Raw genomic sequence first — 12,209 nt, 5'->3', positions numbered from 1 at the left:
TCTTAGATGCACCACTAGTGGCCACTAATAAGTCTCATAGTGCTCTAATCTACACTATGTGATCAGTACGTGGCATATGGTATTTGTCAGCCTGTTAGCAGTGCCAGTCAGGCCACTACACAGCAGGGGTTGAAATTGGTATCACTCTGGGTGACTGCCCTCGCAAGTTTATCCCAACTTTGCCTCTGGTCCACACTCAGTTAAATGACTTAGTGCCACTCAAGCACAGATCAAGATGCTTACAGGTCAAGGTGTTAATGAGAGTAACTTAGTGTTTTCTGAGGCTGACAAAGGCCAGGTGGAGGTGGGGAGCTATAAAGGGGAAAGGTGGCCAAGTGGAGATGTTCTCTGTACCTGTATAGTCCTATAGGCCAAGGCCCTTTTCATCCGTAACCACAAGCTGCTCCAGGTTATATCTGCTGCACCCAGGGCCTCTAACACAGGTAAGCAAGTTTCTCTCCATTCCCTCAAGATTTCAACTTTTAAAATGTGTGTGTATAATAACCAGGAAGAAAGTAAAGAGTAGCACAAGCAGGGATCTATAATTCAACCAATCTCCTGCACCAAGGAGCCTGGCATACAGCCAAGAGGGATAGAGGAGTGGCAGGCCAGATAGAGCACTCTGCCAATGTTGTAATGCCTGGCACAGGTACATTGTTAAAGACACAGTTAAAATGATTCATTTTCCATCCAATAATCTGCAGCACACTATAAGATGTCCACAAAAGGTCAATATAGCATCTAAATGACTGCTAAATATGTTTTTCACCTTGAAACAGGATCTGAACTTCAAACTCAGGAGAATATCCATCACAAATGGGATTTCACTAATAACACTAATAGCAATTCTGTAATCTTGGACAGATCATTCCCACTGTTGAGCACTATAGCGACTAAGCTGGACAGCAAAGTGTGGGCTGACCTTGAGGGCTGACAAACAGTGCTGTTTTTGTGACTTTCTAGTTTTCTAGTTGGCGCTAAAATAAAATAAGGCTCAACTTTGGATAAAAGTAAATCAAAATAAAAATCAATTTTCGATTACTTCAATATGAGCTGCGTGGAAATAATATTAAACATATTCTCAGGTGGCTCATCTCTTCAATGCTGTTTGCTGTTATGAACCAAGAACAACAGATTTGGGGAAGATTAGACTACCAAGTGCTTCTCTGATTTTGCCTCTTTAAGTTTGTGCAACTTTGTGAGATTTAGCGACTTTAAGTCAGATATCATCCTATGACTTTTCTACAGACCTTGTTTCACCTCAGTTTTTCATTCTGGGCTTTCATTTTCAATGAAAGAATGAATTATTCAGTTTTCTGCTCACTTCAAAGCCGTTATTTTTGAGTTGGTGTATTGCTGCATACCTTCTATGCTGTATTTGTCCTATTTTATTCTCAAAGCATGAATCTGGCAGACTTCCACAGAAACACCACAAATCACCCCTATCAAGAAACATTAAGACAAAATGGTCTTGTAATGCTTGGGTGTCATTAAGACTTGGCTGATGAAACTTGAACATCACTTCATCCTTTGGCTTTCAACCGTTATGCTCCGAGGTTTTAAGTATTGAAAGATCGATTTCTTCTAATCATTTTTCTTTTAAACCCACCATGATAAAAAATGTATCAGTTGTGTGCCTTTTTTTGAATGAAGCTTTCTTCTTGTCCTCTGTCCAAGAGGTCTTCCTCCTATGGCCAGGGTTCCATGTGCGGTGTCCGTGATGCTACTGCTGGTGCTCTACTCCCACGGGGTTTCCCTGGCCCCAACCCAGCACCTGTGCGGCTCACACTTAGTGGACGCCCTTTACTTCGTATGTGGAGAACGGGGCTTTTTTTACAGTCCAAATCGACGCCACAAGCGGGATCTGGAATATTTGCTTGGTAAGGTTGCGTTAACTTGGGGAACTGTTGTGAGTGAATTATTTTTGGTTTGACCCCTTTCAGAGTAAGTTCTAATTGTCCCCATGATGGCTGGACTTCAGAAATGAACAGCATGACATTGGCCCGAGTCCCCCAGGCTGAATTTCTGTCTCTCCGCCTACCGTGTTCAAAGTTCAGATTCAGTCTAATGAGAATGCCAATTTAGATGCTGGCTGGAGGAGGAGGGGGGGGGGGAAAGTAGGAGGCTGCATGCTGTCAGCTTTACTGAACAAAATCTATGCATGTCCGAACCATCATTAGTGTGTGAAGCCCCTCTCAGGCCTCTTTTGAATTCAGAGCTGTGGCACGGCTCTTGGTTTCTTATTGTTGCTTTCAACCCTTTTGATGTGACAAGATCGAATAAACACAAATCTTGTGAAATCCCCAAATTCCTCATTACGTTATCCCCAGAATGCACTATTTGGATCTTCCGCCTCAAACATTCATTTGATGTTTTGAAGTTCACTTTAGAGGTGTATGCTACGTTATGCCTCTGTTGGAGCTTTATCATATCTGCTCTTGAAGTGGATACTAACAAGGCTAAATGGATTGGGGAGATCAGATTACGTAGTCATTAAATCTCCATTACAGTGTGAACAGTCTAAATGGTAGTTTGAAGAATTGTGCGTTTGAACAGCAGTAGCACGATTTAATGCAGAGCTATGGAAACTTTTTTCACTTCAAAGGGTTCCTGTCTAAAAGGGCCAGACAGGAGCAGCGGCCATGGAGGGCTCCGTCTGCCCGCAATGAGCCCAAGGTGAAGAGAGGCATCGTGGAGCAGTGCTGCCATAAGCCATGCAGCATTTACCACCTGGAGGGCTACTGTGACTGACCTGTCACTCCATGACTAGCATCACTCATAGCTTGTAAAAAGGTCCTGAAGTAAATTTCTGGCCCAACACTTACTGGCTATGTCTTATCAACTGAAGGAAATAAAGCTTCATGACCCATAACCCAAGGCACCTTTCAGCAAAAGCGTGAATTTGTGTTCTTTGTAGCTGACCCATGGTTTGCAATAGTCCTTTGCTGTGCTCCAACTTGTGGCTGCAGTCCAAGAGTGCACTCTACTGGTTGAGGCAAGATATGACCAAGACGACCCAACAATATTTTGGAACATTTTTACATTGAGGAAGTAAATAAATCTCAGTAAAAGCTTTCTTCAAAGAGATTATTAAAATTTGTCTTTATTTACAAAGGTTCAGAAAGACCCATATGATGCTAAATGGTTCGAGATAAGCTAAGATTCCCAAAAAAAGTTACTGAGTAAAAATCAGTGAAACACTGCTTAGTTTCACGCCAATCGCTCTAAATTGTTAGCATTTAAGACATCCATCTAGGTCACCATTATTTTCACACATTACTGCTGTACACTCCCTCACACACACACAATTAAATGATTGGCTCATTATGCAACAGTCATAACAGACAAAAGATGGTAAAGCATGGGAAGGGAGCTAACACTTACTAAAGGTTGCTACACGCTCAAAGACCAAATGTTAGAAATAAAATTTGTCACCCAATTAGTTCTCATTTCCTGTTTGGTAGAAGAGATCCATTACACATTATGATTCCCTGACAAAACAAACAAAAAATTAGGCTTACACACAAATATGGTGAAAATCATTGACAAAAATTTAGCTTTGGAAAACGGCACAGCTGTGTGCTGCAGTGAGGTCAGTGTATCGCTTACCTTGTTTAAGTGGTTCAGTTGCTTCAGTTTGCCTGTTTTCCTTGTTGTGTTGGAAGGCTTTGCTGGGATCAAACCTCCGTTGAGGAGCACATGGAAGCTTTGACTTCAGCTGCTCCAGATCACTCTTCTGCCGGCTCACCTGGGAGCGAAGCTTAGACACCTCCTACAGGCATGCATGTACACACACAGCCCCCCCACCACCCCCCCCCAAAAAAACAAACAAACAAACAAACAAACAAAAAAAAAACAAAACAGGAATGAAGTACAGGCACTTGAGTTTGAGACAATGAGAGATTATGTGTGTTTTCATCATGTTTTTGGAGACACACTAACACATTAATTGGGAATGGCTTGTCCAGCTGGGGACAAAGCTGTGTCTGCAATTGGGTCAGTAGTTAGATTAAGGGTTAGGTGGCAGTTAGTGTGGCAATTATAGTAAAGCAAGCAATGGTTAGAGCAACACACACATAAAAGAATATCATGATCCCAAAAGAAAACAGATTCTCATGTTTGACCTGTTTCAGAGAGATGTTTTCATCTTTCAGCTTAGTCACATGTTTGATCTTCTGCTTCTGGTTCTGGTGGCCCAGCAGGCGAGCGTAAGCGTCAGCCAACTTGTTTAATTCCTCCTGGTTTGTCCCATTCTCATTAAGCAGTGCATTACGCTCTGCTGCAAATGCATTGAGCTGCTCCTGTGGGCACACAGAAATACAAACATTAAGAGAAGTTAAGTAGTTCAACGTAAAATGATATGAAAAGATTGTTTTGGCCACTTGGGGGCAACACGAGTATCACAGCACAATACCGATGTCCAGCACAGTATTTAATCAGCTTCATATTGGAAACCACGTCACTTGCACAAGTCAAGAAGAGATGAAGCAACTGCATTCAAATGGAGTTGTGATTCTGACCACAAATACAACTCTCCAACTGTTTTGGGGAAGATCCAGTTCATAAACGCGTTCATGAAATAGCTGTAAAGTTTGTCTGTTTGGTGTTGGATGCTGAATGTGTAAAACTATGGTGGATTTAAGAGTGAGACGTTCCCATCAAATTAAAACCACAAGCTGAAGAACAACAAAATGCAAGTGTAAGAGAAGAGATAGGCAATTTTATTTTTTTTATTTTCAATGGTATTTCTAAACAGTATGATATAAAAATAATGATTGGTGCAACTTAATGTGGGATTAACTGACCTGAAAAGGCTTGACTTTAGCAAACAGCTCTTCATATTGTTTCCTCCAGTGCTCTACCTCTGAGCTAAAGGAGCTTGGGGAGGAAGAAGAAGAAGAAGAAGACGAAGAAGAAGAAAAGAATAAAGGAAGAAAGAAAATAAATAAATTGAATAGAAAATTCTGCAAATCACAAAGAAAAATCTTGCTCACCTATTCTCTTGTGCTTCAGTTATTTGTCTTTGGAGGGTCTGTTGCTGCTCCCCCATCTCCCACTGAAGTGTAACCTTCTCCTGAGTCAGTACTTTAACCTGCTCCTGTAAAGCCTGTCTGTCTCTTCGTTCCTCTTGTAGCTCAACCTGCAGGGACTCCATGAGGTCTAACTGGACCTGGAAGCTCACGCACTCTTGTTCAATATCAGCTAGGTGAGACTGAAGCTGATTTCTTTCCTGCTCTACCCTCTTTAGTTGATTTTCAAGAACAACTGTGGTTTTGTCTTTGAGTTCTACTTGAGCCAGAAATTGCTTCTTTTCCTCGTCCACACTCTCGAGCTCTGCTTTTAGTACGAGTACTTCTGTCCTGACCTGGTGGTGGTCTTTCCTTTCAACCTCCAATGCTGCCCTTTCCTCGTGAAGGGTTGCCTGGATTTGAACCCTTTCCTCTCTTTCTTCTTGGAGTTTTTCCATTATTTCCTGTTTTTCCAGGCTGACCTCCTCTAGTAATTTCTGCACATTTTCAATCTCATTCTGGAGCTGATTAACACTGTGACCCCTCTGTTCGTCTAGTAGCACCAGAACATCTTCTTTCTCCTTTATGTGCAGATGTAACTCCTGCTGGAGCTGACTGATCAGCCCTGTGTGGTTCGCCTCCATAGCCTTCATCTTTTCATCTTTCTGTGCAAGCTGAGTCTGCACCTCCAGCAAAAGTCTGTCAGGGAAAAGACAGAGGAAAGATTAAATAGGTAGAAAAGTGACAGTGATTTTGACAAAGGTTCAGATTGAAATTTGAGCATACCTTAGATTTTCCTCTCTTTCTTTTGCTTCAGCAAACTGTCTCTCCTGATGCTCCTGTAACCCCTCATGCACTCTCTTGATTTCTTCCTCTTTCTGTTTTACCACTTTGTCCATTTCCTCCTTCATTATCTTGGTCACCCTCTGCACCTCAGTTTCCATTTCTTTCTGTCTCTGCTCTGCTCCTTTCAGAGCATCTTTGGTGCTGACAATTATGACAGTCTCTCAGGCTTACATACTGACAGAATCATAGGCTAAATGCCAACAAAAATCATACTTCTGTTCCAAAAATGTAGACACATGCTTACCTTTCCAGCTCTGTCACAATTTCTTCCATCTTGCACAGTGAGTTTGTGTGTGCCTCTTGGTGTTCTCTCATAGTTGCGAAATGCTCGTCTTTCAAACACGCCACATCATTGTTCTTACTGAAAAGAACAAGGGCATAGTTTCTTGAATTGATACCCCATTAAAAGTAAAATTACATATATTTAGTTGAAATAATACAATAGTATTATAAGTTTGTCATTTCACACATTTGTAACTTCATATGGTTGCTTGAGAGAAAGTAGATTTCTAGCTGTTTTCATGACAAAAAAAATTGTTTACATTATTTTAATAACCACAGCCTGAATACCATAAAGTGTCTTTTTTTTTTAACATTTATCCATGCTTAGATAGAATTGTTGCATAAAAAGCAATATCACATATTGCTTAAGTAACAAAAATAAAAGTGTCTCTATAAAAACAAACAAAAAAATAGTGCAGTTAATGGGTTCCTCATTTTGCAAACCTTGCACACTGTGAAGCTCATGTCAAGCTAAGTCTTCCCGGGCATTCGGTAAATAGGGCCCAATATCTTTATTATTTTTTTTCTTCCCCGGAATAAAAAGGAACATATCTGTGGGGAAAATGCTCAGAGGGGGGTCACTAATGAATAAATTAATAAATGACTTGAGCAGAGTGGGTTTGATTCCCTGCACGGTGGCTGGTGATGGTGATTGGCGATGTCGTCCTACAATAAGAAGGGCGTGGTTTGATTCCCGGTGTGGGCACCTGAACATGTGTAGGTAAATTGGTTAATTGGTGACGAGTAATGGACTGGGCTACAGCAAGGAACGGCAACCCCCCCAGCTCCTAGACTGGACCAGACCAGACTAGGCCAGTGACAGCACCCCTGCAGAGACTGGAGACTGGAGACTAGACCAAACCAGATTAGATGAGACACCAAAACCCTCAACAGACTAGACTGGACCAGACCAGACCAGAGTCCAGACCCTCCACAGACTAGACCAGACTAGAATAGAAATGGGATCCCCCCCAGAGACCAGACCCAGGTCTTTTTTTTTTTTGGAATGAAAAGGAACGTATCTGTCAGGAAAATTCTCAGAGGGGGTCACTAATAATGCACGCCCCCCACCAGTGAAGCGGCTGTCTGAGTGCTAAGTCAAATGAGAGTCACTCACTGAGCTCAACACAAAGAGGTTGACTATCATGTTCTTCAATGGAGATGTCAGTAATCGGTGGAAAACCAAAGAGCATGGGGATGGAAGAAATTCAAAAGTTTACAGTGGATTTGATATTTCCACCTAAGTTGTGGGACGCATGTTTCGTTGTTATGTTTTTGCTTAAATGTGTGGAAGCATTAAGGTTTTCAGTTATAACTGAAGAAATTGTCTATATTTCATTACTTAAAACAGTTTCTGGATTAAATTAAAAGCTAAAAATAAATAAATAAATAAATAATAATAATAAAAAAAAAAACCAACTAAAAACGAATATGGGAAAAATTAAAACAGATTTTATAGGGCTCTAGGAAAAACACTGCTGATCAATCTACCTCTACTCAACTGTCAAAAAAGTTGAAGAAAATCCTGACCTCCAAGCACCCTAGTCCCTCACATATTCCAAAGTGGAGGTAGTGAGGTAACTTCCAAACTTAAAACTGCTTATTAGCAGAAATAAACAACCCATACAGTCTCAGTCAAACTGGCAACCTGTCAATTATTTTTTCAACTTTAACCCCACTGCATGCTGGGACACGCTCCCTTCTGCCTTTGACTCAAAATGGTAAACGAGGCAACGACAGCAAATAACATAAAGGTGTTCTTTGAAAAGTTTATAGAGCAGGACGACTTTATTGTAAGCATGAAAATATTTGGACTTCCACTTCCACTGTCTGAATGCTCACCTCTCCAGCAGTGCCCGGGTATCACTCAGTTTTCTGTCCAGCTCACTGTTTTCCTTGTGCAACCTCTGAAGTTCCTCTTGATTCTTCTCCATCACCTCTTGCCTCTTCTGCTCCTGGTCCTCCATGAGAGCAAGCTCTCCCAGCACTTCCTCCATCTCCTCCTTTAACTGTCTCTGCCGCTCCTCAGACTCCTCCCTTTCCTGCTCTATCAGCACAGACAGGGAATCTACAAGCGCCTGGATAAAAAAGAAAAATTAAGTCATCGCATTAGGTGTCACAGCACTAATGAATTCTAAAATTGAATGTGCCATGTAGAAGAAAACCTTTTTGTGACCTTTTCTTTTGTCAGTTCATCAGTGAGAACAGCATGTTCTTGCATGAGCTGAATGTATCTCTTTTTCTCTTCTCTTTTAAACTCCTTTAGTGAGTTGAGCTCCGTCCTTAGCTCCTGCACTCTCCTCAGACCTTCTTCTTGAGTCTTGCCTAAAAACAAATAAATTAGATACAATGCACACATTACTTGACTGTCAATAAATTTTTGTCATTTAAATGTACGTAGTAACAGGTAACTTGATGAACATACTCCTCTCCTCTTCAGAGAAAAGACACCGCTGTTCAAGATGTGCCACTCTCTCATCCAGCTCCTTTTCCGTCCTTCTTAGCACTTCCTTGAGTCGAGCAAGCTCTGCCTCCTGCTGGCGAACTGTTGCTTGAGAGTCATGAACTTTTTGGTTGGCCAGCTTAGTTTGCTCCTCCATGTCTACCACTGAGTTTTGCGCAAACTTGAGCTCCAGCTCTTGGTCCTCCAACATCTTCTCCACTTTCCATAAAGCTTCCTTTGACACCTGCAGTTCTTGCTGGAATCTCTGTGCTCCTTCCTCCTTGTGTCTCAACGTATCTTGAGTGATTTCTTGCTCAGCTTTGCACTGCTCTAGTTTGATTTCTAGTTGCCTATGGAGAAGTGACAAATGACCATCGTTGGGTACAGTTGAGATTTAAGTTGCCTGGAGGAATACAAAACCCGTTTTCTTACTTTATTTTCTCCAGTTGAGAACTTGCAACAGTGTTCTCCTGTGTTTTTTCTTGGAGCGTCAAGCGGAGGTCCTATAAATGAAGGAATCAATCAAGGATGTGTAACTTAAAGTATTACTAAAACATAGAAGGCATATGTTCACTTCTGGATGATTTGCTCATGTAGGCATGCTTTGTAACCTGAATCTGGTCATTAGCTGTATCCAGGTATCCCTGTAAGACTTTGATCTCCTCCCTAAGCTCCCGTATCATGGCTAGAAAACAAAGAATTGTGGGGAATAGTGAGCAAGCAACCTTAAAGATATGTGTACAAAAGGTGCTGCACTGGGGAAATAGACATCAAAAATCATGTAATTCTCAGGTCTCACCATGTAACTTAGTGTTATCACTCTCCATCTCTTTGTTCTGACTTTTTGTCACTTGAAGGAGATCCTCTATAAATAAATAAATAAATAAAAAACTCAGATTATTTAATTTACTTATATTGGTAAACACCTGGTAATTCTGAATGCAAGTCTTACCCAAGTCTTTGTTCCTGTCCTTCAGAGCTATAACAGTATCTCTCGTGACCTGGAGGTCAGTTTCTAGCACCTTCAGATGGCCTTCAGAGTTAATCTGCAGAGTGCTTAACTCCTGGACACACACACACACATCAATACAATATCATGCACTGAGACTGTCATATCATATGAAGGATTTCATCGGGTGATGAAGGGAGTAAATATACACAACCCATACCTTGTTTTTAGTGTCCACAGTGTTCCTGGCCTCCATCAGCTCCATTGTTAATGAGTTAATTCTCTTTTTTGTAGTGTCAGCAGACACCTAAAAAACACAACAAAATTAAAAAAAAAAAAAAAAAAAATCCATGGCAGGAACCTCCCATCCCATACTGGAAAAACATTATGACATCACCAGGAATTTAAGCTTTAATTATATGAATTCTAAATGACATGACATCATAATTTTATTCTATGTGGTGGAGGCAAAAACCACAAAACTCTTCTGGTGAGAATAACACTAGGAGAATCTTTCCATCTTGGTCTGTATCATAATACAAGAGTAAGAAATCCTTCACACCTATCTTCATCTTTTGGTCAAAATTCCTGTTTGTGCCAGAAGTAATTAAAATGTTTTTGTAGCTTGCTTTCATGTATCCAAAAGAGTTTGAAGTCACTGTAACTGTGAGCATTGACTATTTAAAGAAATATCCCAATATTCCATTCAGGACAATTGGATGGAAATGAAGGTAACCTGCAAACTGAAAGTGTCAACAGCCAGGGCTGGTGACAAACATAATGCCGCCAGCCCTGGCTGTTGACACTGCAGGGATTTGAAAAAGAGCTTTTGGCACCTAAGAGAATTCTAAATATACAAACACTGTGGGTCTTAATGGCCCATATGACATTTAACAGCCCCCGCCTGAGCCTGTGACAATACTGAAGCAACATAATGTCTTCTCAGAGCTATTTTTATTCTAACAATAAAACAACTTTTGATAACAACCAGACTGAACAAATGGAGGGTGAGATCACTGGAGATTCACCATATGTTTCCTGACTCTTCTTTTATCTCCACCTGTTATGAACAAGCTGTTTATTTTGATGGTACTTCCTCTATATGCACCATACCTTGTTTTTGAGGAACTCATTGACTTTCTTGAGCTCAGTCTTCTGTCTTTCAAGTGTGGTAACATTGGCAGCAAGGCCTGTCTTTTCCCTGACTGCAGCCAGGAGCTTGGCCTCCACCTTCTTCAGCTCCTCGTCCAAAGTCATCAACCGACGGTCCTGCTCCCCTCGCTGCTGAACCAAGGACCTGATCTGCAGGGATACATTGTGAAAATTTTAATTCCCAAATAAGTCAAAGCATGACAATTTTAATTTTTTTCTGTTAAGTTGTGTCACAGAGTAAGAATCAACTGTCACAGAATTGGACATAACATTTTGTGGTTATGTGCTGATGCAGAATGAAGCGTACCTCTTTCTCCAAGAGTTTCATCTGTTTCCTATCCACGGTCATGCCATTCTTCTCCTTCTTTACACTTGACTCTTCAACCTTGTGATAAAAAGAAAATAAGGGGTAGTTTCTTGAGAGCAGATCTGTCTAATGAGAAGTACTAAACTGGTGTTATTACACAACGATGGAACCGAAAACGTACAAGTCCATCCACAGACAGAGTCCTCCGGACAGGAGACACCAGGACATTTCTTGAAGGCAGTGGTGAAGGCATTGGAGCTCCAGTGGCTGGAGACACAAGCAGTGAAAATGCATGGCACGAAACATGATGCTTTGGTTGACATTATTTGAGCCTTTCCTCGTTGTTATTGTGTGCTAGTGGATGTACCCACCCGCCTTGAGATGTCTGAATCGATCAGATTTTTCGAAGGAGGCGGCTCCCTTCAGGTCCTCGGGTTTAATCTCATAAGACCCCGGAGGAGGAGCACAGCCTTCGGCCAGAAGCACAACGTTAGCCAACACGTCTTTGCTCGTTTAAATATCTAACCTATGCTGGGTTTGCGTTTTTATTTTTCATATGAACTTGAGTGAACTAAACACGACAGCACACAAAGTGCAACATCCTAACGTATGACAGCTAACACAACCGACTTAGCGTAAAATAACTTCACGTTTTGGACAATTTACAGACATGCTAACAGCGAAACGGTGTTCGGACGGATCTTACCAACGTGCTCGTTGAACCTTTTTACTGGGGCCCTTGAAAAAGACATTTTTCAGCCACTACCCGACAGTTTCTAGCCGTGTTGTTAAGGCTGCAGCGCTCCGTCACTCACAACAGACCGCTGAAATTTCAAAACACGTCATAAGCACGTTTACGTACCTATGGCCAATGAGCATCCAGTCCCGGATGACGTATTCCCACCCACTATGCAGACCCGGAAGTTCAGGTTTCATCCTGGGACGGTTAGTCAAATGTCTGAAGTAGTGTAGTGAAGTTTTATTAATGATCGTTATCATAAAGTAGCTTTTCTTTATCTGTACTAAGATGTTTCACATTAAGATAAGAATAACATTTATACAGAACGATTTGATAATAGCTGTTTATGTTAGGTGTAGACATGCAGGGTTTGTGTACAACAGTACAAGTGCCTGTAGGGAAATAATAGACAACATTCTAGAAACAGTTAAGTCATAAATTCGAGTTTTCTCAAATCGATCCTTCTAACCAACAATAATTTC

General features: G+C 41.2%; 2 protein-coding genes across 2 annotated transcripts; one reads left to right on the top strand and one right to left on the bottom strand.

The window, feature by feature from the left end:
* Positions 1-1,690: 1,690 nt before the first annotated feature.
* insb (preproinsulin b) lies at positions 1,691-2,751 on the top strand. The gene is made up of 2 exons (XM_029512812.1): positions 1,691-1,880; positions 2,606-2,751. Exons 1-2 carry the CDS (start codon positions 1,691-1,693, stop codon positions 2,749-2,751), a joined length of 336 nt encoding a protein of 111 aa, XP_029368672.1.
* A 357-nt stretch (positions 2,752-3,108) lies between these two features.
* On the bottom strand, positions 3,109-11,805 carry hmmr (hyaluronan-mediated motility receptor (RHAMM)). Its single transcript, XM_029512623.1, has 20 exons — positions 11,695-11,805; positions 11,360-11,458; positions 11,170-11,255; positions 10,989-11,066; positions 10,643-10,831; positions 9,750-9,836; positions 9,533-9,644; positions 9,380-9,445; positions 9,192-9,265; positions 9,013-9,083; positions 8,563-8,930; positions 8,314-8,462; positions 7,980-8,215; positions 6,100-6,216; positions 5,796-5,996; positions 4,995-5,708; positions 4,806-4,878; positions 4,125-4,301; positions 3,610-3,772; positions 3,109-3,491 (listed from the first exon to the last, which is right to left on the bottom strand). Exons 1-20 carry the CDS (start codon positions 11,738-11,740, stop codon positions 3,475-3,477), a joined length of 3,123 nt encoding a protein of 1,040 aa, XP_029368483.1. The 5' UTR covers positions 11,741-11,805; the 3' UTR covers positions 3,109-3,474.
* Between the last annotated feature and the right edge of the window lie 404 nt (positions 11,806-12,209).

Source organism: Echeneis naucrates, chromosome 10, assembly GCF_900963305.1.
Source record: "Echeneis naucrates chromosome 10, fEcheNa1.1, whole genome shotgun sequence".
Taxonomy (NCBI): domain Eukaryota; kingdom Metazoa; phylum Chordata; class Actinopteri; order Carangiformes; family Echeneidae; genus Echeneis; species Echeneis naucrates.
This window is presented reverse-complemented; position numbering and strand designations above follow the sequence as displayed.

Bases quoted from the DNA above. Each gene is read 5' to 3' on its own strand.
- insb (XM_029512812.1), top strand. From the start codon at position 1,691: ATGGCCAGGGTTCCATGTGCGGTGTCCGTGATGCTACTGCTGGTGCTC. The intron at 1,881-2,605 runs GTAAGGTTGCGT...TTCACTTCAAAG, and splicing joins GGATCTGGAATATTTGCTTG to GGTTCCTGTCTAAAAGGGCC.
- hmmr (XM_029512623.1), bottom strand. From the start codon at position 11,740: ATGTCTTTTTCAAGGGCCCCAGTAAAAAGGTTCAACGAGCACGTTG. The intron at 11,256-11,359 runs GTGGGTACATCC...TTGTGTCTCCAG, and splicing joins ATTCAGACATCTCAAGGCGG to CCACTGGAGCTCCAATGCCT. The intron at 5,997-6,099 runs GTAAGCATGTGT...CATAATTGTCAG, and splicing joins ATTGTGACAGAGCTGGAAAG to CACCAAAGATGCTCTGAAAG.